The sequence below is a fragment of the Aspergillus aculeatus genome (assembly GCF_001890905.1).
Source record: "Aspergillus aculeatus ATCC 16872 unplaced genomic scaffold ASPACscaffold_13, whole genome shotgun sequence".
In the NCBI taxonomy this organism is placed as follows: Eukaryota; Fungi; Ascomycota; class Eurotiomycetes; order Eurotiales; family Aspergillaceae; genus Aspergillus; species Aspergillus aculeatus.
In genome coordinates this window covers 904095-932061 of record NW_017962988.1, presented here as the reverse complement: position 1 = coordinate 932061, position 27967 = coordinate 904095, and the positions used below count along the sequence as shown (strand labels likewise).

At 54.9% G+C, this 27967-nt stretch overlaps 10 protein-coding genes and 1 non-coding gene across 11 annotated transcripts; 8 read left to right on the top strand and 3 right to left on the bottom strand.

The window, feature by feature from the left end:
• Window positions 1-24: 24 nt before the first annotated feature.
• On the top strand, window positions 25-2389 carry ASPACDRAFT_80457 (putative manganese ion homeostasis (Fr)). The gene is made up of 2 exons (XM_020205659.1): window positions 25-481; window positions 560-2389. The coding sequence occupies exons 1-2, from the start codon at window positions 158-160 to the stop codon at window positions 2207-2209; spliced, it is 1974 nt and encodes a 657-aa protein (XP_020054039.1). The 5' UTR covers window positions 25-157; the 3' UTR covers window positions 2210-2389.
• Window positions 2390-2723: 334 nt separating this feature from the next.
• On the top strand, window positions 2724-2795 carry ASPACDRAFT_t249. Its single transcript has one exon. It is a non-coding gene; the product is annotated as a tRNA-Glu (tRNA).
• Window positions 2796-4947: 2152 nt separating this feature from the next.
• ASPACDRAFT_1890247 (sugar porter family MFS transporter) lies at window positions 4948-7337 on the top strand. The gene is made up of 3 exons (XM_020198570.1): window positions 4948-5841; window positions 5898-6359; window positions 6417-7337. Exons 1-3 carry the CDS (start codon window positions 5415-5417, stop codon window positions 7118-7120), a joined length of 1593 nt encoding a protein of 530 aa, XP_020054038.1. The 5' UTR covers window positions 4948-5414; the 3' UTR covers window positions 7121-7337.
• Window positions 7338-7690: 353 nt separating this feature from the next.
• ASPACDRAFT_123578 (putative ab-hydrolase associated lipase) lies at window positions 7691-10104 on the top strand. The gene has a single exon (XM_020196661.1). It carries the CDS (start codon window positions 7775-7777, stop codon window positions 9677-9679), a length of 1905 nt encoding a protein of 634 aa, XP_020054037.1. The 5' UTR covers window positions 7691-7774; the 3' UTR covers window positions 9680-10104.
• On the bottom strand, window positions 9886-11239 carry ASPACDRAFT_62670 (dienelactone hydrolase family protein; the record flags this gene model as incomplete). Its single annotated transcript, XM_020203810.1, has 4 exons — window positions 9886-10221; window positions 10317-10464; window positions 10604-10778; window positions 10852-11239. The coding sequence occupies 4 exons, from the start codon at window positions 11237-11239 to the stop codon at window positions 9886-9888; spliced, it is 1047 nt and encodes a 348-aa protein (XP_020054036.1).
• A 1173-nt stretch (window positions 11240-12412) lies between these two features.
• On the bottom strand, window positions 12413-14306 carry ASPACDRAFT_53806 (multicopper oxidase; the record flags this gene model as incomplete). The annotated part of the gene is made up of 3 exons (XM_020202800.1): window positions 12413-12844; window positions 12921-14178; window positions 14218-14306. 3 exons carry the CDS (start codon window positions 14304-14306, stop codon window positions 12413-12415), a joined length of 1779 nt encoding a protein of 592 aa, XP_020054035.1.
• Window positions 14307-14726: 420 nt separating this feature from the next.
• Window positions 14727-15803, top strand: ASPACDRAFT_62667 (uncharacterized protein; the record flags this gene model as incomplete). Its single annotated transcript, XM_020203809.1, has 1 exon — window positions 14727-15803. The coding sequence occupies one exon, from the start codon at window positions 14727-14729 to the stop codon at window positions 15801-15803; it is 1077 nt and encodes a 358-aa protein (XP_020054034.1).
• A 591-nt stretch (window positions 15804-16394) lies between these two features.
• On the top strand, window positions 16395-19038 carry ASPACDRAFT_45790 (uncharacterized protein; the record flags this gene model as incomplete). Its single annotated transcript, XM_020201680.1, has 3 exons — window positions 16395-16479; window positions 16556-17355; window positions 18754-19038. 3 exons carry the CDS (start codon window positions 16395-16397, stop codon window positions 19036-19038), a joined length of 1170 nt encoding a protein of 389 aa, XP_020054033.1.
• Window positions 19039-19996: 958 nt separating this feature from the next.
• On the bottom strand, window positions 19997-22452 carry ASPACDRAFT_45789 (putative transcription factor; the record flags this gene model as incomplete). Its single annotated transcript, XM_020201679.1, has 4 exons — window positions 19997-20142; window positions 20198-21560; window positions 21613-21629; window positions 21738-22452. The coding sequence occupies 4 exons, from the start codon at window positions 22450-22452 to the stop codon at window positions 19997-19999; spliced, it is 2241 nt and encodes a 746-aa protein (XP_020054032.1).
• Window positions 22453-22923: 471 nt separating this feature from the next.
• On the top strand, window positions 22924-24656 carry ASPACDRAFT_1858419 (MFS transporter; the record flags this gene model as incomplete). Its single annotated transcript, XM_020197610.1, has 4 exons — window positions 22924-23120; window positions 23204-23582; window positions 23660-24316; window positions 24405-24656. The coding sequence occupies 4 exons, from the start codon at window positions 22924-22926 to the stop codon at window positions 24654-24656; spliced, it is 1485 nt and encodes a 494-aa protein (XP_020054031.1).
• Window positions 24657-26081: 1425 nt separating this feature from the next.
• ASPACDRAFT_45787 (Zn(II)2Cys6 transcription factor domain-containing protein) lies at window positions 26082-27710 on the top strand (the record flags this gene model as incomplete). Its single annotated transcript, XM_020201678.1, has 1 exon — window positions 26082-27710. One exon carries the CDS (start codon window positions 26082-26084, stop codon window positions 27708-27710), a length of 1629 nt encoding a protein of 542 aa, XP_020054030.1.
• Between the last annotated feature and the right edge of the window lie 257 nt (window positions 27711-27967).

The following is a 27967-nucleotide window of genomic DNA, read 5'->3' as shown; positions in this document are numbered from 1 at the left end:
TATTTTCACTCGCTTCTTACATCTCTTTTCTTGATTATACTGCATCTCGAGGCATGCGGTCGCGACTCGTTCTTTACTAACTGCTTTAAACTCGTTTCAGCATCGGAGCGGCAATGCCGCATGACGGTAGCTGCATCTCCACTGTGCACCAACAACCATGAGTTACGCCTACCCTCGTTCACACGGCGCCAGCTCTGCCAGTTATCGGCCAGCCAGTCGCGAAACTGATATGGAACCAGCGACATTGTCACAGCAGATGCGAGATTACCTGCCATCATGGACACAACAATGGGCGATGGAATTGACAAATGGAATTCAAAGTCGGGATGGGGTGTTGTCGTTGCTACGGAGGACATTCCGGTGGATCTTTACCATCACAAATGCGCTGGTAGTCCTGTGGGCTTGCACGCTTTGGTGGGGAGAGCGGACCATTTTTCAGGATAGCGTCAAGGCATGTGCGTGGGGAAACTGGGAGAAATGGGTATGTGACATTGTTGCTTTACGGCCCTTCGCCGACTGTCTCTATCTTTGGATCCATCTAAACAGTGGTGCTCTGTAGCCTCAAGACGCCGTGCCGCACCATGTCGCCTTCATCGCCGATCCCCAACTAGTCGATCCTCATACCTACCCCGGCCGGCCGTGGCCTATGTCGACCTTGACCGTCAAGTTCACCGACCAATACATGCGGCGTTCGTTTTCTACATTGCAAAAAGAGCTAGGTCCCGACTCGGTACTATTCCTGGGCGACTTGTTCGATGGCGGCAGGGAATGGGCGACGGCAACTAGCTCCAGTCCGGAGAAGCGGTACCAAAAATACAAGGATCGGTTTTGGAAGAAGGAGTTCCATCGATTCACTAAGATATTCATGGATACCTGGAATCACGGCGATGGACACGCGAGCGATCCTCGTGGGCGAAGAATGATCACGAGCTTACCGGGCAACCACGACTTGGGCTTTGGGTCGGGTGTCCAGATCCCTGTTCGGGAACGATTCCAGAGCTTTTTTGGGAAAGGTAATCGCGTGGACGTGATTGGAAACCATACCTTTGTCTTAGTAGACACCGTCTCGTTGAGCGCCATGGATCAACCTGATCCGGAGACTGGCAGCTCGGGTGCCGGCACAGGGGAGGGGGTCCTGCCAAACCAGCGCATCTGGGCGGAGACGGAGCAATTTCTCAACAACATGAACGTACACCGGGGCCGGGCGGAGATGGAATCGTTGCGCATGATGAGGAATGAGAGCGAGGGGCATCTTTATGTGCATCGGGCTGTGGACATCTTGGAGCCCTCCTTCTATCGCCGACCGCAGCCAGAGATTGCAGGCCTCCCCGCGATTCTCTTAACCCACGTCCCATTGTATCGCAAACCGGCCACGCCATGCGGGCCTTACCGAGAGCGGTATCCCCCAACGGATGACAATCTGGAAGAGGATGAGCGCAACTCCATACCTATGGGGCGGGGATACCAGTACCAGAATGTGTTAACGCCCACCATCTCGCGGGACATCGTTTCCAAGGTTGGGCCTAACCTCGTTCACGTCTACTCCGGGGATGATCATGACTACTGCGAAATTGCTCATCACGAATTCAGTGGGTCACCCCGGGAAATCACGGTGAAGAGCCTGTCTTGGGCGATGGGGATTCGACGGCCCGGCTTCGTGATGACCAGCCTGTGGAACCCTATCGACAAGGCGACGGGGCAGTCGCTGCAGTCCTCCGGATCTGGTCGGACCGTGCAGAATCACTTGTGCCTTCTTCCCGACCAGCTCTCCATTTTCATCAACTACGGCCTTGTCTTGGCTTTCACCCTGATTGTTCTCCTTCTCCGGGCGGTGTTTGTGGTGAAACATCCCTCACAGGCTAGCGCGGCAGACCCCATCCTCCCTCTGTCGGAGAATCGCAGTCGCCCTCCACAGCGCCCCGCCCGATACAAGAGCCCGTCTTCAAGTACGTCCAGCTCCACACTTCCATCCCCGCACGGCTTGGCTAGTCGCGCGACCAACAATCCTCCTTTGCACGCCACTTACGCAAGTGCAGATGAGGATGAGCTGAGTAGCGCCAAATGGAAGCCAACGCGGGATGGGTCTGGGCGCCGAGCCGGCCGGAATACGACCACAGCCGGGAAGATTAAGGGGGAGTTTGTAGATTCTGTGAAGTACGTAGCTGGGATTGTGTTTTCATGGTATTTCTTTCTCATCTGGCGTTGGTAGAGGAAATAAAAAACATGGATTGGGGGGACGGAGTTTGTAGACATGGCGGCTTTGTCCTGGATATATATACATCTGCGGGGTTTGGCACTCGGGACGGAATTTCACTGCAACCTCGCTGGTCCAGGTTTCGGCATTTCAGTTCTGTATGTGGGCAATAGCATCCTCATCAATCATGCTGCTGATCAGCGAAAATCCCAAGCCAGTTTCGATTCGAATTGCTTCCATTTCGTAGAGGACAGCATCCTTGTACCTGCTATGGACAAATACGCTAGGATCAAACACGAAAGTAAGGGCCTTGCGCGCGGGATGCAGATCGCCTGTCGGAGCAGCCCACGCACGTGATTAGAGCAGGCGGGTAACCTTAACCCTATTTAGCCTTCGCACTAGCATATCTTGTGTAACCATCAAACTACCACCACAAGATTCAAGATATCATCGACGTTGCTGGCTCAAATGGCCTCATCTCATTGCGCAAGCATCATATAACATGGCCAAAAGCTCATAACATACACCGTCCGATGTAGTGTAACGGCTATCATACCTGTCTTTCACACAGGAGATCGGGGTTCGATTCCCCGCATCGGAGAGCTACAATTTTTTTTTTCGTGGCTGGGTTTCGTCTTCTTTAGAGCTTCAGACCCCAATATGCTTTTTTTTTGTTGGGGTGTTATGGGTGGTCCACGCGGGTGACGTGTTCCTGCCTTTCTTGGCCAGCAAACTACAATTTGCCCATGGCTTTACTCAGGGATTGGAGGCCAAAAGATGGGAAACATGGCTTAGGTGGCTATCTCTAATGAAAGTCGCTCTAAGCTAGATTTCGTATACGAATTTGGCGATTGAATGATTGTTGAACACCAGGAGTCTATGAATGCATTGTCTGGTATTCAAATAAGCTGGCCAGGGCTGGTCAGAGCAGGAAAGGGGGGGATTGACCCGTCCCATGTAGGTGACTATCGTACGGCAGATGTGAAAGACAGAGCCATTGAGATCCCGTCTTTGGAACAGAGAGCCTCAACTGCCTTCTCCATACGGAGTACACTTCTACTTGCTCTGTCTCACATTCAGCGCTGGTGTCTGATCTGGAAACCCCCACCCGGGGGGACGCAACATCTGGGGATGTATGGACCATGAACAGCAACCCCGCATTCTGACACTGGTCTTAAGACCACCACCATCAATGGAATCCAACATGGCAACCTCTGAAGCGGGAAAGAAACAGGCTCTTTCACCAAAGGATGACGTTGAACCGTCCCCAGATCCTCGTGTTTTGTTGAGTTTGACTTTGATCCCGCGGGGGAAGGGAAGATCACCTCCTTTTCGATTTGGAGTGCCGTGCCCAGTGCCCAGTGGCTGCCTAAACAGACCTCTCATTTGCCAACCCTAAATCTGCCTGGGGAGAGGAAACCTGGTGCAATCAGAGCGGCACCATCGTCACAGATGGCGCCAGCGCCGTCATTTCCCGGGGTCGGGAAAGGATCGCACACAGCAAGCCTCCGTCCTCCGCTCCGGCAACAATCGATCGGCTCGGGGGCGTCCAGGAAAGTTTCTTGGTTCTTGTTGCTTGGTTATTCTTGTCCTCCATCGCATTAGTCAAGACTTTGGTAGACTAGGTCGTTAGTCATGTGTAGATTCTGAAAATAGCATCATTTCGCCCTCGTGGAAGTCGGCATTTTGGAGACTCAGAGTCAAGCATCTAGACGGCTCCAGATGACAGACACAAGTAAAAAAAAATCCGGGGATGTTGATCATGTGGCAAAGCAAGGATGAGAAAAATTTTCCGCAAGGTGCAAAGCCACGACTCTGGACCTGGATTGAGGGGAAATCGCCGACGCTCGCCAGGGACCGATAGAGAACAAAACTGGCTCTAAGCCGAGTTCGGGTTCCCGGTGAGGATGTTGGTTGGTGAAGGATGGACCGATGGGTGAAACTTGAGGGGGCCCTGGGGGGTTTGCTTTTCGGCTCTGGCCGTGCTGGAAAGCAAAGCTCCTGAACCATCGGGTGAGCCGTGGTTCGGAGTTGAGTACTGATGACTGTGGCTGAGGCAATTGGAGGCTAAGGAAGTTAGGCTAGTTTAGCGTGGATTTAGCGTGGGAAAATAGAACGCTAAGGCTAGACCTCAAACGGGGAATTTTTTTTTTCACTTTTCACTGTTCACCCCACGCCGGGTTGGTCTGGGGAAGAAAGTTCCAAAAGTTTCTGATCTTGTGATCATCTTGACAGACTGACAGTTCGGGCAAAATCGCCGTCAAGATTTCCGAATTGGCTCTAGTTCTCTTATGCAGAGTGTCGTTGTCAGGTCCCTCTGAGTGCCTCTGTTTATTGTGGCTGATTTGGCTGATTCGGGATGGGTAATTGGTAAGACCGGCTACCCGAATGCGGTTCTGGAGTTTGGTGTGTGGCCGTTCCCGGTGCTGGGCCGGCTTCTCTTGTTCACCTCCCGTCTGTTTTCTAGCGGTGAATACACTCACTGCCTTTGTTCTGCACATCAGGTGCTCAATCTATTCACTTTTCACCTTAGATTTCAAATCCACGGCAGGGTCTTAGCAGAGACCTCGGAGATGGGTTGGCAACAAACCTCCTCGGGCACCGGCGAAAGCCAGTGATGTCCCCACCGGTCGGCTTTGCGCACCAGAACCCTCCCGGCTAACGCACTCTCTCGGGACTAGTCCCGACACTGGACGATGGCGATCGTCGGCCTGGCCTCGTGTCTTGTCGTCTCAATCTGGACGTATGGAGTCTCAACACTCCAGTCTCCACACTCCAGACTCGGGGAGAGGCCCTGACAAACGACGCGGGGGAAAAGAATGTTCGGTCTCGTGGCCTGGCCGGCCTGGCCCCTACTCTGTTCCGGGCTTGTGCCATTCACTCATTCCCTCATTCACCCATTCGCTTCGATTCCGGTCCGTCAGCAGTCCCCGGCCGGCCGGATCTGGGGTTGACTGGACTCTCTCGGCCTCTCCCCCCGCGCACTACAAAAGCGTCGTGATATCCCCAGCTCAGATTGACTTTCTCATCTTCATCTCCATCATCTTCTCCATCATCAACTGCCTTACAACTCTCATCACCACCCCATCCACGTGATCTCAATCTATTTACCCTTGACTGTCTATCATCTTTCACCCTGAAGAACTCTCTGCCATTGACTGTTGACACACACACCCACACTACCACTACCTCTGCTGATCCTACTGGTGATCAATCTACAATGGGTTTCATGCTGAAGAAGCCTGATCAGGCAGCGGGCTCGGCCGCCCCTGCCATCATTGTTGGCCTGTTTGCCGCCTTTGGAGGTATTCTCTACGGATATGACACCGGTACCATCAGCGGTATCATTGCCATGAAGAAGTGGCGCGAGATGTTCTCCACCGGCTACGTGAACCCCAAGGATGGCCTTCCTGATATCACTTCCTCCCAATCTTCCATGATTGTCTCTCTGTTGTCTGCTGGTACTTTCTTCGGTGCTCTCTGTGCCGCCCCCGTGGCCGACCGCTTTGGTCGTCGCCTGGCTATGATCCTCGACTCCTTCGTTTTCTGCTTCGGTGTCATTCTGCAGACTGCCGCCACCCGCATCCCTCTATTCGTGGCTGGTAGATTCTTCGCCGGCTTTGGTGTTGGTCTCCTCTCGGCAACCGGTATGTGCTCCCCTTTAGTGGATGATCTAAGGCGATAGATGCTAACAGCGATCCAGTTCCCCTTTACCAGTCGGAGACTGCCCCTAAGTGGATCCGTGGTACTGTCGTCGGTGCCTACCAGCTAGCCATCACCATCGGTCTTCTGCTCGCCTCCATCGTCAACAACTCCACCAAGGACCGCATGGACACTGGCTGCTACCGCATTCCCATTGCTATCCAGTTCGCCTGGGCCATCATCCTGGTGACGGGTATGCTCATCCTGCCCGAGACTCCCCGTTTCCTGGTTAAGCACGACCGTCACGAGGCTGCGGCTCAAGCGCTCGCCCGTCTGCGCCGTCTTGATGTCAACCACCCCTCCATCGTTGAGGAGCTCTCCGAGATCCAGGCCAACCACGAGTACGAGCTCAGCATTGGCAAGGCCAGCTTCGGTGATATCTTCCGTGGCACTCTGGGCAAGCGTCTGCTCACGGGCTGCTTGGTCCAGGCCCTGCAGCAACTGTCTGGTGTCAACTTCATCTGTAAGCTCCCCTCCTTTTTCCACATTCTCATCGATCCGTGTCTAACCTTCGCTGCAGTCTACTATGGAACCACCTTCTTCCAGAACTCTGGCATCAAGAACAGCTTCACCATCACCTTGATCACGAACATCGTCAACGTGTGCTCCACCTTCCCCGGTCTCTGGCTCGTTGAGAAGTGGGGTCGTCGTCCTCTCCTTTTGTTCGGAGCCGTTGGCATGTGTGTCTGCCAGTTCATCGTCGCTATTGTTGGCACAGCTACCGACTCGGAAGTCGCCAACAAGGTGCTGATCGCCTTCGTCTGCGTCTACATCTTCTTCTTCGCTTCCACCTGGGGTCCCACTGCCTGGACGGTGACCGGTGAGCTGTTCCCCTTGAAGGCTCGCGCCAAGTGCCTGTCAATCACGACTGCCTCCAACTGGCTCCTGAACTGGGCTATTGCCTACGCCACCCCCTACATGGTGGACTCCGGCCCGGGCAACGCCAACCTCCAGTCCAAGGTGTTCTTCATCTGGGGTGGTTTCTGCGCTATTGCCGGTGTCTTCGTGTACATGTGCATCTACGAGACCAAGGGGCTTTCTCTGGAGCAGGTCGATGAGCTCTACGCCAAGGTGTCTTCTGCCTGGCGCTCGCCCGGCTTCGTTCCCTCGGTGCACTTCACCGATGTTCGGGATGTGGCCGAGGGCAAGGTCCGTGGCACTCTCGGGGAGTTGGAGCATGATGCTCAGATGAAGCGTGAGCATGAGCACATTGAGTCTGCCTAAGGATATGATCTGGTCTTCTGTTTTGTGCTTGGAGTACGGGTTGGACATTGGGATTAATAATTGGGAACGACATTTATCATGTATAGTATGAGCATTTTGTTTGAGAAGCGCAGCGATTGAGTCATGTTATGTGTTATGAGAATTACAACTGTCATATGTGTCAACTGTCAGTGTCATATTTAAGAATGCGAATGATGCATACCTATTGAAGCTTGAGTGATAATTCTTAGTATGGGTTGAACCTTGGATGAACCAATAATGGCAGTGTAAGCAGAACTCCGACGTCACCAGCTCCGAGTCGGTCCATACCACATAGTCAGTATGATGACGCCTGAGGCCCAAACGGGGGTGTGATTGGGTGCCACCGCCCCACGGGATTACGCGCAATGGCCCCTCTCACGTGATCGAAACCAGGAGTTCCTCTCCCAAAACGGCAAGCACGGGGGCTGTTCCCGCTCCACCGAACACCCTCCACCATCATCATTCTCCATCATCCCTCATCATCACCTGCTTGTCTACTGCCGATCGATCCTTCTCCCTCTTATTTCGTCCCCTTTCCCCTCCAACCCCCTGACCCCCCCCCCTAATTCTTTTTTTCTTTGGTCTTTCTGACAATGCGGTTCCTTGTACTTTACTACATTCCCTGATTGCATCATGTTTGTCTCGTCCGACCCTGACGGTGAGACCCTGGGTCCATCCGTCAGTATCAGCCGTGGGCCGGACCCTGGCCTAGGCTCCCAGGACAATAAATCGCACTACTTTAGCACCGCCATCGAAGTCGGAACCATCGAACAGCAACACCATGGATTGGGCTCGCGAGGGGATCGATCATCACCAAAGGGATTTGAATTGCAAGACTTAGGCCCCAAATTGAACAGTGACGACAAGAACTCCGCCACAGTGACCGACAGATTGCTCGGAGACGACGAAATGAGCACCACGATCTCGACGCTGGCCTCGCATCCGCTGTTCCCACCACTCCCCACTTATGGACCGCCCTCCTTGGTCCTCTCGCTGAAATGCCTTCTGATCCGCTGCGTCTCGTTCGTCCTGTCGCTCCTGTTTCTGGGCACGGTCATGGTGGCAGCCGTCGTTCACACCGTGGTCAATGCCGTCATCTCACCCTCTCACCGCAGTCGACGTGGCCAGGATCCCCGCGAGGGGCGCAAATTCTCCGCAGAAGAGCGGTCACGGCGCACGGAGCGGATCAAGGCGCTGCGGCGCTGGAGCTCTCGACAGGAGAAGGAGGTCAATGAGGAAGGGTTGGATGAATGTCCACCGCTGGAGGGTGGCAAGGATCCCATCGTCTGTGACGTGGCGTACTATGCCCGCCGGGTCGGGTTAGATGTTGAGACCTTCAAAGTACAGACGGAAGACGGGTTCATCCTCACGCTATGGCACGTCTACAATCCACAAGAACATACTCCTTTGCCGGCTAAGGATCGTCGCCATCGCGGACCAGAAGTGTTTACGGGCGAGACAAACCCCGAGGTTTCAAAGCGTTCCACGCCTCGCAAGTATCCCGTCCTGCTGATGCACGGGTTGCTCCAAAGTGCCGGAGCTTTTTGCGCCAATGACGACGACAGTCTTGCGTTCTTTCTTTGCAAATCTGGCTACGACGTTTGGCTGGGCAACAACCGGTGCGGTATGACGCCGGAGCACACCACTCTGCTTGAGACGGACCCGCGGATGTGGTCGTGGAACATCCAGCAGATGGGCGTGCTGGACCTGCCGGCGCTCATCTCGCGCGTCCTGTACGAGACCGGCTTTGAGAAGCTGGGCCTGGCGTGCCACTCGCAGGGCACTGCGGAGACCTTCATCGCCCTTGCAAAAGACCAGCGACCCGAGTTAGGAGAGCGTATTTCAGTCTTTTGTGCTTTGGCCCCGGCGGTGTACGCGGGCCCACTGATCAACAAAGTGTGTCTGAGGTTCATGCGTATCATTCCGCCACTTATCTTCCGCGCCTTCTTTGGTATCCACTCGTTTATTCCGTTCATGATGACCGTCCATCGCCGTCTACATCCACGCATCTACGGTGCTCTCGGTTACTATGTTTTCTCGTTCCTGTTCGGCTGGAATGACGCCCGCTGGGACCGCGCTCTTCGCGACCGGATGTTCCAGTTCGCGCCAGTCTATGTCAGCGCGGAGACGATGCGGTGGTGGCTCGGACACGGATGTTTCGCCAACCATAAATGCATTCTCGCGACAGAGGAGTCCACGCTGACCGAGATGGAAGAGGACCTTCGCCACAGCAACGAGTCATCCTCGCCTCGCCGCGATACCGCGTGGTATGGCCCCCAAGTTCCCCCGATGGCCTTGTGGATCGCCGGCTCGGATAACCTCGTCGACGGAAAGCAGTTCCTGCAGCGGCTGCAGAAGGGCCGAGAACCGCACGTCCGCCTGGTGCACGCCAAGGTCATCGAGGAGTATGAGCATTTGGATGTTTTATGGGCCATGGATGCCGTCGACCAGGTGGGACAAGAGGTGCGGCAGGTGTTGTGGCAGACGATGCCGGAGGAGGCACGGGCGGTGTGTCGTGTGCCTCGGGGGGTGGAGTAATGTGGTTGACCCTGGGTTGTATATAAACGAAGCGAACCCTGTACATATCTCGATTCTTCTGTATTTCTAGACATGAGACACGACCATAGACATATTTATCAAGCCTTGTGATTTTAACCATGTATCTCCCTTTCTTAATCGCCACCACCCAAGTTACGGAGATGAGTCACTGCCTCCAATCCAAACTCCAGCAACAAGACAACTGCTCAATGCCAATGCTCCCCCAAGAACCGCAACACCGTCCGATACCCGCGGAGATACTCCTCCCGCACGTGGGGATCGCTCAAATCCGCCCGCGCCGCCATCCACCCATGCACCTGGTCCCCGAACGTTTCGACATGATGCGGCACGCTCAGCTTCGCCTCGAACGCCTGCACCGTCTCCGGCGCCTCCTCCTGCGACGCGAGCAGGATGTAGGGCACGGCGATCTTCTCCGCGCCCGCCGGGTCGATCATCGCCGGGTGGGCGGCCGCCGCCACGGCGAAGGGGTTGGTGGTCGGGTTGGACGTCACCAGTTCGGTGACTTTTCCGCCCCAGCAGAACTATATATCCTAACGCATTAACAAAGAAGACTCCTTTGGGTGGGGGGAAAAAGGAGAAGGGGGGGGGGAAGGGGATGGGGGGTACGTATACGTACCCCGATCAACGCCCACGATGTTATGGTTGGGTTCGCGGCTTGCACGGCCTCGACGTAGGCGGGGAGAGCGTCGGCCACGGCCACGGGGCTGTTTTGGCCGAACCATTCGCCGAGCTTGCTTTGTTTCTCCGGGGTGTCGGGGGGATACCTAGCATCTTGTTGTAAGTTTGGGTTTGGTGTGGTGTGGTTTTGGGTAAGGGTGGATAGGGGTTGTATCTAGGAGGAGAGAATTGTAGATGATGTGTAACTACGGTACGAGGGCTGGAAAAGCTGAGGGTCAACCCCACCATTCAACTGGGCACGGCTTCCCCTTGAACCAATCCGGCATGAAGAGGCGGTACTGCTGGCTTGCCCCACCGCCCGTGGCCAGGATATCGGCGCCCTGCAGGGTCTGGTCGAAGTAGCCGAAAATGTCGAAGATGGAGATTATGCCTTTTGTTGTGGTCGGGGGGCCCGTTACATCTATATCCTTTATTAGTCTGTCGTGTTGTAGGGGAATGGAAAGGAGGGGGGGTGAGGGTGAGGGGCATCATACAGGTCTTCATCCCTCCGAGCTGCTCGTAGGATCCCTTGGGGACGTAGCCGTCGGCGACCACGGGGGGGATGTTGCAGCAGGCTTCGTTGTGGCCGTGGGTGGCTGGCATGGCGGTCGACATGGTGGCTGTTGGGTGGTATCGGGTTGCGCGGGAGAAAGGGTTGGGCTGGGGGATTTGTGGTCTGTTGGTGTTTGGAGGCGAGAGGTTTGTCAGAGATCTGCTGCCTGTGGTGATGGCTGTGATGGCCGTGGTGCTGCAGCAGTGCGGACGGAGGATGGCTGGGGACGGGGAGGAGGATCTTTTAGTAGCTGTAGTAGTTGGAGCGGGGCGGGGCGTCGCGCGACTGAGATTCAGGTTGAGCGGGGGAACGCGCAGGGGAGGAACCATTGTGAGTGGGCTTGTTTTTTTTTTTAGCTTCGATGCTTGTAGGATTGATTTCAAGATGTTGGAAGGTACACTGCATGCTTCCATAACTTCAATCAGCGGACTCGGAGAGAGAAAAGGCAGGGGTTTTGTACCGAAGAATTCCGAGCTGGGGTTATCGGAGGCAGGCCTCGCATATACGGCCGGCGGGAGGATGGAGTTAGGGCTTGCCTGGGATGGAGGTGGTCTCGTCCGTACACTCCGAAGATTATCATCCCATCCGAGACAATATATTGAGCACAAGTGGCAGCTAATGCATCTTGAACCCCTGGTTAGAGAAACCAAGAAATCAAGAAGATATTACAAATCTCAGTTCCAAGCCTGTTGTTGGAGCTGACTCCGAACCAATCAATCAATCCACATAACCCACCCACACTCATACAATCCTCCAAAACGGAAGATGGCCACTCCCACCCCCACAACCCTAACCTCGACCTATCTCTTCAGCGCCACTGTCAACCTCAGCCCGCCCCTCAGCCCCATCTCTCTGCTGGAAGGCGGCGTCCGCATCGTCGAGCCCATTACCGGCGGCACCATCTACGGCCCGGGCTTCAACGCGACCATCGAGGGCGGCCTGGCGGCGCCCATCATCGTCTCCAGCAACGACACCGGAAAGGCGCAGATGGCTTTTATCTGGGCCTACGGGCATGCCGATGACGGCGAGCCGTTCTTCATCGAGGAGTCCGGCATCGGCACCGGCGGTACCCAGAACACGCGTCTGATCATCCAGGTCGGCGGCAAGTACCGCAACCTCCAGACCATGTATGTGCTGGGCCAGCCAACAGTCAACGAGGCGCGGACGGTCGTTTTGGTGGAGTGTTTTGGGGTGCCGTTGCCGTGATGCCTGCCAGAGATGTGTGGGGAATGGCAGGGTTGGTGGGGTGTAGATAGTGATTTTTCAAGTGAACAGATTCGTACTGGCTTTTTTTTTGGGCTGGTCTTATGATACTTGTCTCTTTTCTTCACTAAAGTTAGAACTACTGAAAGAGTATAGAAATAGAAGGTCCGTTTCAGGCCAAAGATCATCCTTATACAAGCCTTGCGAACTTGATCTTGGAACATTACAAACAATGTTGCTCAGTATAATTAACAAGAATAACTAGAACTCTAATCTAGACACCCCCATACAAAGCGAGGCTAAATCCCCGAATCATCCTGCGGATACGGCGCCGTCGCCCACCAGTAATCCCACTTGTCGCACGTCTCGTCAAACCCACTCCTCTCCGCGGCCTGCAGCGCGATATCCCCCTGATTCTCCACGAACTGCAACGCCAGCCCCTGGCCCGCATGCCACGCGATGTGGCAGTGGACCAGCCAGGCGCCCGGGTTGTCCAGCTGGAACGCGATGACCAGGTGGCCCCGGGCCGGCAGGATGGCCGTGTCGCGCCGCGGCGGATTGACCGTCTCCCACGAGGTGGTCGTCCCGTCCCAGGTGGCGCCCTCTTGGGCGAGGATCCAGAAGTCGTGGCCGTGGAGGTGGATCGGGTGGGCGATGGCGCCCAGCAGGGCGACGGCCTTGTTCTCGATGACGAGGACGGCCCATTCGTTGGTTTCGGTGGGTGATTTCTTCTGCTTCGTGTGAGCGATGATTATCTGGGTAGGGGAATATAATGGTGGTGAGGTCTAGGAAAGAGGTGCTACATACTTCCACTTTGACCACGTTGGACTGCGACGGGAAAGTAGTCTCGCCGTCGAAGATCTGCATGAGCGTCGGGCGGCTCCAGTCGAGCATGAAGGAGCTGCTGTTGATCGTCCACTGGAAGAACGAGGCCCCCGTCAGCCGGACATTGATGTCTTCGACCGTCGTGCCGGTGATGTTGGTCACGTCCAGCTGCAGGTGCGGCACCAGTCGGTGGAGAGGCTCATCCAGACAGACGGCGGGTGGCTGAACGTGGCTGACACTCGTCGGAGAGGATTGAGATTCACCCACTCGACTACTAGTGCTATAGCGAACAATACCAGTAGAATCATCGGGATGGTCGTTGGCCACGCCGGCACAGGACTTGACCCAGCCGGCGCGAAGCCAGTAGTCACCGGGCGGGGCGTTGGCCTCGACAATGACATCGTACCGCTGCGCCACGTTGATCAACACATTGTCTGTGGAGTAGGGATCGATCGGCACAAAGTCCGTCGAAATCACCGTCAGGGTGTGGCCGTCGATGCTGAACTGGAACTGACTGTCCACGGCGACGTTGATCAACCGCAGACGGTATTTCTTGCCGGGCTCGAACACGGCCTCGAACTTACGGCCACCGCCCACGCAGTTAGCATCGGCACTGTCACTCGAGAGGCAGTCGAAGGTGTTGGTCCCGTTTATAAGCAGGTTATTCTGGGATTTGGTGATGCCGTATTTCTCCTTGGCGGTCCAGTCGATGTAAGACGGAGTGTGGGACCAGTCCTGCAGGAACAGCGTCCCCAGGTCCTCGTCGTAGTTGGCCGTCGCTGGCCCCTGGATTACCAAGGGTCCGAAGAGCCCCTCTGCGTATTGCAGCGAGAAGTGGCTGTGGTACCAGGTGGTTCCGTACTGGGTCGCTTGGAACCGATAGGTGAAGCTCTCCCCCGGGGTGATCGGACACTGGGTGACTCCCGGAACGCCGTCGTTGTGGACGTTGTTGTGCTGTCGGACCCCATGCCAGTGGATTGATGTGCCGTTGGACTTTAGGTTGTTGGTGACGTGGATGACCAGCTCGTCGCCCCAGTTGGCTGTGATCAGTGGGCCGGGCATCGTCCCGTTGAAGGTCATGCAGGGTCGGTTGTACCCATCCTGATTGCAGATGCCTTCCTGCACCGACAGCCACACCTCGACGGTGTGCCCTGTGGTGGGGACTGTGGTGTAGTAGTTGGTGTCGATACTGTATTCGCCCCAGCAGTGTCGCGAGGTGGGTGTGTTTTCGCACGTCTGGCTGCTGGCACCGGTGATGACTGGATTGACGGGTACAGACAACACAGCTTGGTCGCTGGTTTCCCAAAGCCCTTGCATCCCGGTCCAACCGGTGACATAGGCGAGAAAGGTGTACAGCACTGCCTTCATTTTGACCCCGAAGAATTGACCAAGGCCACCAGATCTGAGTCGCTCTTTCCGAAAGCTCAGTATGAAGAGTGACAGGGCTGCGAAGAGAAATGATGAAATTTTAATTTTCTGGTCTTCAGCCGCCGGTCATTGTGCAGCTGAGAGACCATACTTTAGCTGCATGGATGATGTGCCGGGGTCGATCGGAGCCCAAAGGGGGATTCGGAGAAAACAGCTGCGCGCCGCCCGCAATTTTCGGGGGAAATCCCCCAAACCGGCATCTCGGAGCCTCACCACCCTCCCAGTTAGGGTTGACTTCATATATCGGATTCCAGACTTTTCATCTTTCGACATGGTCCAATGCTATTTTTTTTGAGATGAGTTAAGTCAAGGGTCGCTTCAAACTCTCCCTCTCAGAAAAAAACACAGACACCACCCAAAATGTGGCTCCTACCACAGACATTGGTAGCTCTCCTGGGCGTGGCGGCCGTCTCCGCGCTCCCCAAGACCTGCCACGCCCCGGAGCTCCCTCTCCCCCTGCGACAAATCTATCGATTCCCATCCTTCCCTACCTACCTGGAAAGTATCTACGTGCGCTCCAACGGCGACCTCCTCGCCGTGACCGCCTTCCCCGACGCCTCGCTCTACTACCTCACCGGGGTGACCAAGGCAAATGACCCGGACGACCCGCCCACAGTAACCCTAATCCGCGCCTTCGACGAGGTGAACACCCTAACCAGCATCATCGAAACCCAACCAGACATCTTCACCATCGTAGCCGGCAACACCTCGACCTACGCAACCGTCATCCCAGGGACCTTTGGCGTGTGGGAGCTCGATCTCCGTCCCACCAAAAACAACAGCAAGCAGCCCCCACAGGCCCGGGAGATCGTCCGCATCGCCGGCGGCGGCTTCATGACCGGGATGGACACGATCTCGCCCACCACCGTGCTGGTGTCGGACGGCTCCAACGGCCTCGTCTGGCGCGTCGACCTCACCACTGGCGCCTACGACCTCGCCATCCAGGTCCCCGCCATGCATTACCCGCCCTGGGCGTCTGCGCCCGTCGGCGTCAACGACATCAACATCCACAACGGCTACCTGTACTGGAGTAATGCCTTCGCGGCGACGCTGTCACGCATCCGCCTCACCGACGACGGGTACGCGGCGGCCGGGGCGGAGAGTGAGCTGGTGGCCGAGGTGCGCTCCATCTTCTTGGACAAGTTCACGTTCGGGGGTGGGAACGCGGACGGGAAATACGATCGCGAGACGATCTGGGCGATGACCAATGCTGATAGTCGCGTGTTGGCGATCACCCCAGAGGGGGAGATCTTGACCGTGGCCGGGCAGTCGGATCAGATGACCGTCGCGGGGTCGACAACGGGGGCATTTGGGAAGGTGAAGGGGGATACGAAAACGCTGTATGTTCTTACTGGTGGGGGAATAAATTTTCCAATCAATGGGTCGATGGTGGAGCCGGGGAAGATTGTGGCCATTGATACGGAGGCGTTTTGGTAGGGGTTCGGAGAGATGTGTTGAGCTGGTAGGGTAAATATGACATTTCTCACTCTAGAGTACGTTTCTGTTTCTTTTGAACTTGGTTTGTGATTGTTTGGTCTTCTAGGAGAGATCCGAGATAGAACTAAGGTCGGAAAATGTGTATATGGGTAAGGATAGGATTGTTGTCCTCTTCGCAACTGACGCGTAACTTACTATGTATCTTTCACGCCAATGTCTATTCAGTGTCTTACCGCAATAGTGGAGGGTGCCACAGGAGTGACTGCAAGACTGGAGCCGTTGAAGCCTGCCACATTTGAGTTCAAGATTCATGGAAGCAGGGCCAACCTTCCTGGAGACAGGCAAGTTCCCACACGTGCTATTAGTTCAACAGATCGGGCTGTCATACGTTCATGCGTTCACAAGGCTTGATATGCCAGGCCCGAGCGTCCGAGACCCTGCCGGCTAGGGCTTTTGGGAAACAACGCGATGTAACCGCCAAGAACCGCTAAAGATGATCTCTTATTAAATAGGACTCCGGGGTATGCTTTTTTGTCCCCTTCCCCCTTTACTCCTTCTGTGGCAGACTTCACTCAGTCTTACTCTATCATCATGGAGACACTTCCGACCGAGTTAGTTGACACTATTGTGAGCTGGCTCGATCTCCGGGATGTCTGCGCGCTCCGTCTGACTGGACGTACTATCTTATCCCACATATCTACTGCCGCTATTTCTCGGAGATTTTACTCCTTCTAAGAGAGTGAAAATAACAGAGGCTGCGCTAGAACAGCTGGTTCGCTTCACCCAGCCAGGACAGGTAGGCCTCTGGCTCCAACGGCTCACGCTGTATGACTGTATCGAGCGCACGGAGCAGTCTGATTCTGATTTCGACGCAACCGAGCTACTGGCCCAAGCATTCGCGAATATACGCGACCGGCCAGCATCCCACCGGGGCAATCAGCTGTCGCTGTCTATCTCCCTGGAGGTCGACAACTTCTCTACTTGGGACAGGGATGTTACAGCTCGGGTGTTCCACGCGACCATCTCTGCCATCGCGAGAACGGAAATCCCAATCCAGGAACTCGATATTTTTGGCGACGCTTATTTGCATGATCACCATTTCAAAAACGGCCAATGTAGCTTAGCTTTTAGCGATATCGCGCTTGCTTTGTCACGCCACCGGACCCCCTTAGCAACATCCTTGCGAAATTGCACCAAGTTCTGCCTGAGTCTAGGCCACTCAACCCGGGGATTCAATTTCGAGTGCAGCGTCCGGGACTTGCGTCTACCGCTGACCGCGAACGAAGCCCGACAGAACATTCAGTCGCTTTGTGATCTCCTCACCATGTGCCCTTTCCTCGAAGAACTACACCTCGTGTGGGAGGATGACGACTTTGAAGAAACAGATGCGTGCAGAGAAGAACGGGAATTCTTCAACCAGATAGGTATTTCCTGTGCATTTGCAGACTTGAAGCGATATGAACTTCAGGATCTCGACGCGTCCGAGAACCCAATCATGACCTTTTTCCGCCGGTCCCCGAGGCTGCTAGAGTTGACCTTGGATGGATTGATTGTAATGCCCGGAGGTTTCAGTCATCTTTTTCATTTGCTATCTACAGCTATGCCAGACCTGGGTTTGTTACGGCTCCGAGGGCTGGATGACGACCTGGGTAGTCTGTACTTTTTCCACGAACCAAAAGAAAGCACATGGGGCAGACGGCCAGGGGCTGCTCTACATGGTATCAGCCGGAGAGGGTCCGACGCCAGAAGACTAGTTGTACCTACCAACAGAAGATAAGAGTCGATTAGATTGGACTATTTAGAAGAGCCATGGTGTGGAAGTCTAGATCTCAAACAACAGTCCAAGCACAGAGGTACCCTGGTAATGCCTTGGCTTTTCATTTATGGGATTTAGCAGGCGATGTAACCTCAATTTACAGAATAGGATCACGGGTAATTCAAGGCCACCTTTCCCATATTTTTCTAATCCTCAGAAATGTTACAAAGGTTGTCAAGCGAGCCCAGATAATACTGCTCACTATCCTTCCACATTCATTTCTTGCTGTGTCTTCCATTGCTGAGGCTAGATTATTCAGCTTGTCTTTAAGTATTTCTCCTTCAAAAGAGCAGCAAGGTTGAAGATCCTGCGAGACCAACATAACCATGTCACATACCTTGAAATGGGGGCTTTTGATCTCCATAGCGCTTTGGTGGAAACTCATCGGCGCCGATAAATCCTTCACTTACTCCCAGGTAGGGGAGTTGAGAGCCACCTCGTTTGGGGTGGAGGCCAACAAGAGCCACTTTGTATATCCCCGAGCGTAAGGTTAACCCAGCTCCCTCACGGTACCTTGTCTGACCCTCTTTAGTGATCCTGAATGCGGTGCAAGCACTTGGGATGACCCAGATACTCCTTCATGCCGTGCTTTATGTGGTCCAGCCTCAGAAGGTTGCTCCGGTAGCTTGAATAGACGCAGCTACGGGCTTCGCCTCACCGAAGTCCCAGGTGATAGCAACGCATCTCATCAGCTTGTGGAAAGGACAAGCCTCCACCCGCGTGCCTTTACGGACCTGACCCTTGCCGGTATCCGAGATTACGTTCCAAAACAAGCAGACCTACTTAAGAGAGCTTGGGATCCGTATTATCGGGGAGCCTCTGCCGATAGTTCAATATCGAGGCCGTATCGAGACCAGTGAGTCGATGGCCCAGCAGCGAAGATTTTAAGATGGTGGTGCCTTTCAAATCGCCACCACGGGTCTTATGGGGTGTACTGTCGTAACAGTGGTGTCTAGAACAGGGGTCTACATGGTATGCAACATCACACATTAAAAGACTTCCCCTTTCGATGTCAAGTGTCCAACCCAGCTCAAGACCGGCATGGGAAGCTTGCTCGAGCAGCACCATTTAGGTCTAGGCCCAGGGTCATTCAATCCCTATGGATCATTAGCGCAGCTAACCCTTCTTTTCTAGGCACACTACTGGGAGAATCCTAGTTTATTACGACGAGCAACCTTCCAGAGACGCGTCCTCAATTTCATTTCTGGTGATGAACCACGAGACGGGGTGGGCCCGGCCCTCGACCCAACCATCTTCAATGGGGCAGAGGACGACACGCGCATCTATATTATGCACCCTCGCAGGGAACTATCACCCAAAAATCCTTTCTTAGCAAACTACGACGGGAAATTTGCAGAACTACGTGACTTGCCTAATGTAAGACTTCTTCCTGGAGCACCCACGGCGGCGAGGATGTAAGTCGCTGTCCCATATATCTTCGATGAGAATGGGGAGTATAAAAGTGACCCCATTAAGGATCAGCCATGGAGACGAAATGCCGTGTTCCAATATGATCCGAACGCGCGTGGCAACGGAATACCAGGGTGGAGGCTTTTCTTTGAGGATCATGATTTCGACAAGACTAATGCGCCCCCGGGCCCTGAGTCCGCCAACGGCATTCCTGATATACCGTAACTTTCTGCAGGGAAGCCCCGGCAAGGAGGGACATGGATGTACGGCACAGAACTATCGACGATCTCCGAGTTGAGTTGTGTGGATCAAAGGCCTCTTTCAGTGCTCTCACAAAACTTCACATGGCCAACTCAGGGTTAGGGTTGGTTCACAAGAAAGAGTGAACTGTTGTGTGCAGCTACCTTAGTGTCCCGCTTACCCCTGAGCTTCTATGATAGCCTCCCAGCGAATCTGATTACGGAGTGGGGGCGTGCGCCTGATGTATATTGTGATTGCACCACACACGTTAAAGGGATCCTCCCTGACTGGAGTTATAATATGTAGAAAAGCTGACTGGAGATAATAGATATCACGTCTGCAGTGACTGTTGTAGTACGGCACCACGGAGGAACCATTTCCCATAGTAGTCTCACCACTGCAGTCTGTTCCTGGTGATTATAGTTCTCAAGAGCGTCCCCTTCTAATCTGCATTTTATTGAACAGGATATTGTTCGCGGTCCTCGCCGGTTGGACCGGTACATGGTCTGCCGTACTCCTCGGTGGGTCTTAGCTACCTAAGGTAGTTCCTTCGATAGCCTACGTAGCTAGAATTCATCCATCATCCACATCCTTAAGGGAGATAGATGAATTTGGCAATATAGCTAATCACTTACTATGATCACGATCGCAGATCTGACAGCGGTGATAAGAGTCTTCACAATGGTGTTATTCCCAGTAGTAAACATTTGATCCTGACAAATGTAAGTCATCCGGGAAAGAACGGATCTGCCTCCTGCGGACCCAGCCATTGCATCTGTAACCAGTCGTCCATCATGGGGAAGGAATAATCCATCCCTGTGTACTGCGGGGGCGGGTACGGTCCCAGCATTGACGGGATCATCCGTCGGTCGGCTAGGCGGAGTCAGACACGAAAGGGTCATGAAAATGTGGAGTTGATTCGGCCTACCTTCACTCAGATCCATGGAATGCGACCAGGTGGTCATCCCCAACCCTGTGGTAAAGTCACTGCTGGTGACCGTCGGCGCGTTCTGCGTCACCACCATCGGCTCGCTGTCCTCCTCGGCGCTCGTCGCACTCCGATTCCCGTCCCCGGCGCGCGCAAGGGTCAGGCTGACGATCTCCGTCGCGCGTTTCGCCTCCCGGGACGAGGTACTGCGCCGCATCCAGATGGTGCGGGCCCGCCGCAAGGCAGCCAGGACTTCTTCCGTGCGCTCGCCGAGCGGCTGCGCCCGGTGCAGCAGTGAGCAGAGGATCATCGTCGCCGTCAGAAAGAGGTGGTTCATGCTGGAGGTGATGCGCCAGCGCATCTCGTGGAGCTGGCCGCCCGGGCATGTCTCCTCGTCGAGGACGTGCTGGATATGTAACGTGCCCAGCGAGGCGTCGATACAGGCGGTGCGCGAGTACGCGAAGGGGGCTTCTCCGACGGCTTGTTCGCTGAAGTTCTCGCCAGCACCAGTCGCTGTCGCTGACGCCGTGGCCGCAACATGCATCTCCAGGAACCGTCGGTGCAGCATGATCTGCCCCTTGTATAGGAGATGGCCCAGGAAGAGCCGCGACATGATCACCTGCGGCGAGTCGGTCACGCTCGCCGTCAGCGGCTTGATGCGGAGCGGCGGGGGAATGCTGGCCACCGCCTCGTGCAGCGCTTTGTCCGCTTGCATGATCTCCGCGTAGCTGACCGGTTTGACCGCGTCCGCGAGATCGGCAATCGCGCCCAGCGCGATGATCATGCGGCGTCGGGCGATAATTCCCAGCGCGGTGGTGTGTTCCGTCTCGGGTCGGGCCGGTGGTAGTTGGGTCAGTTCCTGGTCCAGGTCCATGTCGTAGAGGTTGCGCGGCTCGGCTGTGTCGCATTTCCAGTCACAGATCATCCGTGGCATCCCCATCTGGCTGGAGAGGAGAATGTCGCTCGTCAACACGGTGGCCCAGAGTCGTCGTCGCATCTCTCCCTGCAACGGTGAGATGCCCGGGAAGTGGCTGGGGTCGCGGTGGTAGCCCATTCGCATCGCCAGATTGACTTCCAGTCCTAACAAAAACCAGATGTTGCGATCCGCATCCGGGTTGATGCCAAACTCAATGTAGAGATAGTGTACGACGGTCTCCAGCACATATTGCCCGGGCTTCGTATACTCGCCCAGGACCAGGCACTGCACGATCTTCTCGCGGTAGAGGTCAATCTGGAGGGACTTCTGCTCCGCTTCGGGCCCGTCGGTCGTATCCGAAGCCATCACCGCCAGACACACCATGCTGAAGAGAAGGCCAACCCATACGATGGACACCCGGCTAGAATCAGTCCAGAATGCCTCATACTATAAGATTGTAGTCAGCATGGGCTCACTGGTGATCTGAAGATATGCCAACTTGCCTCTCGAAGAAAGCTGGGCCCATGTACCGCAGCTAGTACACCCTCCAGAAATCAGCCCACCCCCATCTCGAGACGGTCGGAGAATAGCAAAAAGGGCGGAAAAGGGAAGTGCCTGACTCACCGGATGCGACTAGGTCGAGATAGTTGAAATAGCGGGAAATGTAGCGGTCGACGGCGGCCTTGGGCGGCAAAGCCGCGATAATCTCCGCGCGCGAGGTGGCCCGGTGACACCCATACAGCAACAAAGCATGGCGGAAGTGGGGTGGTTCCTCCTCATTGAGGTGAGTGGGCGTCTCTGCCAGGGAGATCTGCTCCTCGCGGTCACAGTGGGCTTTCAGGTCGGCGATACTGTCCATGATGGCCGCCCAGTGTTCGCCGGCCACATACCGCAGCTCCGAACTGGTGATCTGCATGCTTCCGCAGTCCGACTGCGTATCGAGGCCACTGGCCGACTCTTGTCGAATACCACCGCTGGAACTGGAATCGGGCGTGGCCAGTGGCTGCGGGGGCTTATGGTGGTGAGATACCACCCCATCGGCCATCAGCGACTTAACGAGACGCTCCAGATGCACGAGCCGGTCATGGACTCCGGAGGTCCCGCTGGACGGGGCCGACGAGGACGATGCTCCGGGCCTTGGCGTCAGGTAGACGCACGTCTGACCCCGCGAGAGACAGCTGGAGCATGTGGGCTGTTGCCGATCGCATCGAGACTTTCGTTGACGACACGCGTTGCAGGAGAATTGGGGTTTATCACGCCGGCGACGGGGTTTGGCGGGAGGGATTCCGGCGGATGAGGTAAGTGGGTCCTGCGACATGGAGACATTGGATGAGGACATTTTGATAGAATCATCAATAAGTAATAGGGATCAACGGAGGATGAATTAAATGATGGATGGATGGATGGATGCAGGAGGGGTGGATGATGGGTGAGTTCATAGTGGGTGTTGGTCCTTTGAGTGAGGCGGAGTCAGCAGCAGTGGATGCCTTAAGCACGGAGACTAGTACTAGTGTTATCTGCCTGAGGCTAATCGCCGTATATACGGGATCGGCGGGGGTCATCGGCCCTAATCGGAGGAAAGCCCGCATATACGATCCGAACACTTTCAATCGGAGATAGCTTCCCTGTCCATCCCCCCTCCTCTAGTCTGGTGTTTTTCAACGTAGCTAACGGCGGATTCCGGTGGTGTGATGGAGCTTCTCACCTTTAAAAACTTTCACCACCGAAGTATGTACACACACATTACCAAACTAAATTCGAGTTCATCCAAGTATTGCAAAAACAGTCAGATTGACAGACACAGTCAGATATGGCGGCTAAACAAGAAGACACCGAGACGGCCGTTAGCGCAGCCTCTCTCGAGACGAGTCTGGTTGAAGACAAACCAACCCCCAATGACGAGATTGTCGATTGGGATGGGCCTGAGGATCAACAAAACCCACACAACTGGTCCAGTGGCAAGCGATGGGCCCATGTCATCGTGGTGGCCTTGATTTCTTTGGTCATGTACGGCGCAATCCTTCCGGCCCCAGGCAGAATTGACCCTCACCCACCCATCCCGCCAATTCACTAATCACTTACCATCTTAGGAACATGGGCCCGACCATGTGTGCCCCCGGTATCAACAAAGTCCTCGATACCTTCGATAATCACTCCTCTACGGTGGCTACTCTGGCCGTCACCCTCTATGTTCTGGGCTTGGCCATGGGTCCGATGTTCATGTCCTCTCTCAGCGAGGTGTTTGGCCGCTTACCCGTGTATCATGTCGCCAATCTATTTTTCGTGGCGTTCGTGATCGGGAACGCCCTGAGTCAAAACCTCGCCACCTTTATGATTTGTCGTTTCATCTCCGGCTGTGCAGGAGGGACTCCAATGGCTTTGGGGGGTGGGACAATCGCCGATGTGACGGTGATTCAGCAACGCGCTCTCGCCATGTCGTTGTACAGTTTGGGCCCTATGGCTGGACCGGTAGGGTTGCCCCTCGCTCTCTCTACTCGGTACGAATGACAAGCGAAGGTGCTGACCAGATACTCGTCTGTGATTAGGTACTTGGCCCTCTCATCGGTGGCTTTGTCGCCGCGGGTCTCGGATGGCGTTGGATCTTTTGGCTCCTCGCCATCTTCGGGGGTGCGGTTGGGATTGCCGCCTTGGTGGTGATGCGAGAGACACATCCCAAGGTCCTGCTAGAGCGTAAGGCAACCCGTCTTCGCGTGGCGACCGGGAACTTGCATCTGCGATCCAAGATGACAGACAACCGACCGCCGCAGCAAGTCCTGCTACAAGCCCTCGTACGGCCCACCAAGCTTTTGTTCCGATCCCCCATCTTGTTGGTGATCTCAATCTACATGGCTCTCATCTTTGGACTCATGTATCTTCTATTTACCACGTTCACGGACGTGTTTGAGAAGCAATACGGGTTCACCACCGCGACCTCCGGGCTGGTCTATCTGGGACTGGGCGTGTCGTTGGTCGGTTGTATGTTTATTGCCAAACCCCTGGGAGACCGTGTGACAGCGGCGCGCATGAAGAAGGATGGCGTCACACAGCATCGACCCGAGTATCGTCTTCTGCTGATGATCTACTTCTGCCCCTGCGTTGCGATCGGTCTTTTCATCTATGGCTGGACGGCTTACTACAAGGTGCACTGGATCGTGCCCATCATCGGTACTACTGTGATAGGGTTTGGTTCCTTCTTCGTTATGGTAAGCAAGCCCCTCTTGAGACTAACCATTACTTCCGCTTAGTGACCCATTGCTTACTTTTTTGTTCTGTGCCTTGTGTCCTGTTTAGATGCCTGCGCAGCTGTATCTGGTGGACTTGTTCGGATCGGCAGCGTCAGCCTCAGCGTTGGCGGCCAACAACGTCCTACGGTTCATCTGCAGTACTTTTTTGCCGTTGGCGGGGCCGGCGATGTACCAGTCGCTGGGGTATGGGTGGGGCAATACTTTGCTGGGGTTTCTGGCGCTGGCCTTCCTTCCTGCGCCCGTGCTGTTTTACAAATACGGGGCGTGGCTTCACGCCAAGACGGCAGCCCACTTTTGATGCTCCCTGATCCGCTCTTAGTAGGTTAGTATAAGTTAAGTTACGTATACCTTTATTACTATCAAACACTTCTATACCCGGAGTGGAAAGTGCGATGCTGAGGAGGTAAGACCTAATGAGACTCTCATTCCTTGGCTGCGGGTGATACGGGCCAGCGGGTATTTCCGCATCACCACCACTACGCACTAAGTACTGTACAGTACAGTTAGCATGAAGTAACCTGTCAACTTCTCGCGATTACGACGCAATTAGACCCAATCACCCATCACCCAATGGTTCAAGCACTCATTCACTCAGTCAGAGAATCAGATTGTTTTAAACAACAAGAGTCAGTAATCTAGGCAGGAGAGTTTCCCCCTCTTCTGATTATCTGTCTCATGCAGAGCCTTTCTCCAAACAAGTAGGAACTTCCTGCCGGGTACTGATGATAGCCCCTCCATCTCCAACTCCAAATGATTAGTGATAAGTACTTAGTAGGTAGTGATTAGATCAGTAATTTACCTATGCTCTGTCTCCAACCGGGCATTTCCCAGTAGCTCTCTCCCCATCTTGGCTCATCAAGCCTATCGCCACCCGCAAAAGGTTTCTTCACACCAGACCTGATCTGGTTAACTTATCGGGTCCAGAGCGGCTATTTCCCCCGAGCCTCTAGGCTTATGGTTCATATACCTGGGGCTGAAGAGTGAGACGTATGTCTGCAGTATTGACTTGACGAATCTAGATCCTTCTTTGGTGAGGGGTAATTTTAGTGCCTGGTCCGTATTGGCAGTAAAGCTTCTACGCATGGTTGGGTGGCTTGCTAATTCACCACCGGAGTCGGACTCAGATGGCTAGTGCTTATACTCTATATTACTTGGCTTTTTTATCAGCAGTCAACACCATCACCACCGCGTCGCTCGCCACTGCCTACTGCCCATTGCCCACTGGGAGAACAATTTGAAACGGACATAACAACGTATATGCATGATAAGCGAGCGATATGTCTCTGTCTCATCACCCCCTCCCCTCACTCTAACCTTCTTGAGGGTTAGGGCAGGAATACCAAATCCAGGGAGCATGATCCTGGCTCAAATCTATCACGGTCCCGGGTTGGCTGACGGCCAATACGGCGCAAACAACAGAACACGAAGATAACTAAATGTGTGTATCAGGAAGGTGATAGGAGGAGGCAGTAGTGAGAGCAGTAGAGCAGTCCATGTGGGCGGAGAAAAGAATCGACCAATTCCTCCGGAAGCACTTCAGCCCCCCTTCACCAGAATTCCCGCCCGCCCCATAGAAATCCCTCCCCGCCGCCCACTTTAATGTCCCCCTCTACTCAATCAGACAACGCTCAACAACAGCCATTGGAAATCCCATCCTCTACCTATAGCTCTGTTTCCATACATTTCTACACCGCATTTTCAACAACTATCTCCAGTTACCACCATGAGCGACAGCAATCCCAGCCTCCGCGCCTCATGTGAGCGCTGCCGCGCCCACAAGCTGCGCTGCGTGCCCTCGATCGCGGGCGACCCCACCGGGCCCTGTCAACGCTGCGCGAAGGCGAAGATCCCCCGGTCCTGCACCTACAGTCGACGACTGAAGACGGGTCGTAACAAACTGCGGGGAGGAGACGAGGACCCGCCCGAAGCGCAACCGCAATCGCAATCACAATCACAGTCCCACTCGCGCAAGTTGACGCGCACGGAACGGGAGGTCTTGACCCAGCCCCCACTGCCGGGAATGGGCACCTTTGTGCTTCCTCCATCTTCATTATCTTCTTCCGCGCCCTCCTCCTCTTCGTGCTCTTCATCTTTGTCATCTCTGCCTTCACCATTGGAGTGTCCCGCCCTGCCCCTTGAGGCGACGGAGAAGAAAGACGGCAACCTCTTCGCGGACACTGACGCGATGATTGTGGGTTCGTTTCCATGGGGCGATAAGACTTCGGCCGCATTGATCGACCCACCGGACCTGTTGATTAACACCCAGCACTTCTCGGCGCATCATTTGTCGGGTCTGGACGAGGGGTTGGAAGCCTCTACCGGGAGCGCTACGGACGAGTACATAGCGGGATTGTCGATGTACACCGACTGGGACAGGGTTCTACTGTCCTTCGCACAGGGGGATGCGCTGATGAATGACTCGATGGAAGGAGGAAGATCAATACCGACGACGACAGCAACAGCAACAACAGCAACGAAAAAGATGGTAGCTGCGACGACGGCGGGGCCATCTCCCGCTGAGGACCACTTTACCACTCTAACCGGGCTTCTGGCCAAGATGTCCCACTACGAAGCTCAGATCTCTCAAAGCTCCCGCGCCTCGTCGGCTTCCGTGTCGCAGGATCACCAGAAACATGGGGGTGGTGATGCGCTCGACAACTACCCCATTGGCGATGCACTGTTCCTTTCGCGGGGCTTCTACAAAGTGGTCTCGGCCCACAGGGGGACGGAGGGGGGCGAGGCGGAAGACGAGCCGAACCGATTCGCAGCGTCGGCCACAGAACCGTTATCCTGGACCAGTGCATTCGATATCCCTACGAAGCTACTGACTCTCTCCTGCTATCTGGTCCTGACCCGGATCTACACCGCCATCTTTACCGACCTCTACGATCAGTTGTCCCAACTCTCGGCCATGCACTGCTCCTCGCATCCCACGCGGCAGCCGTCGCTGGACCCCTTTCTGGAAGACGCGGACATGTACCTTGGCCTGCGGCTGGGGGAGCTCCAGCCCACGTGTGGGTGTGTTGACACCCCGGTGCGGGAGACGGCGACACGAGCGCGCAAGGCGGTGGCCATCTTGCTGGGGTCGCTGGAGGAGACGGAGGCGGCTTTGGAGCTGCCGGATGGTGTAAGTATCCTTGCCAACCACAAAGGTGTCACTCGGGAATCTGGGATGGAGCGATCGATGGTGCATGCATGGGAGGAGAACGGGGCGGGTGTTTCCCCGCAGGGCGCAATCATGGGGCTGACGAACGAGCACTTGTACCAGACGATGAGAAAGCAGGGAAGCCACCTGCGAAGCAAGATAGACGAGGTAGAGCATTTGCTGCGAGAGCTGCTGAATATGTATTGATATCCGTATTAGTTCTCGGTTGTTTGCAATCCTTCTTAGAACAATGTTAAAGCCATAGACACACAAATTATGATCTCCCGAACGTAAGCAACGCCTGCTAAAAGCTTGATTACGGGCCTGACCCCCGTTCCAAACAGAGCATGGCTACAGAGAAGTTATCTTCACAAACAGTCCATGTGAACTGTCTGTAAATTCGTCAGACAAGGGCAATACGAAGGCTAGCATTGCTGCAAGGCTCCGATCATCCAGTCAGATAG

Bases quoted from the DNA above. Each gene is read 5' to 3' on its own strand.
- ASPACDRAFT_1890247 (XM_020198570.1), top strand. From the start codon at position 5,415: ATGGGTTTCATGCTGAAGAAGCCTGATCAGGCAGCGGGCTCGGCCGCC. The intron at 5,842-5,897 runs GTATGTGCTCCC...ACAGCGATCCAG, and splicing joins TGGTCTCCTCTCGGCAACCG to TTCCCCTTTACCAGTCGGAG. The intron at 6,360-6,416 runs GTAAGCTCCCCT...CCTTCGCTGCAG, and splicing joins GTCTGGTGTCAACTTCATCT to TCTACTATGGAACCACCTTC.
- ASPACDRAFT_80457 (XM_020205659.1), top strand. From the start codon at position 158: ATGAGTTACGCCTACCCTCGTTCACACGGCGCCAGCTCTGCCAGTTAT. The intron at 482-559 runs GTATGTGACATT...GGTGCTCTGTAG, and splicing joins GGGGAAACTGGGAGAAATGG to CCTCAAGACGCCGTGCCGCA.
- ASPACDRAFT_123578 (XM_020196661.1), top strand. From the start codon at position 7,775: ATGTTTGTCTCGTCCGACCCTGACGGTGAGACCCTGGGTCCATCCGTC.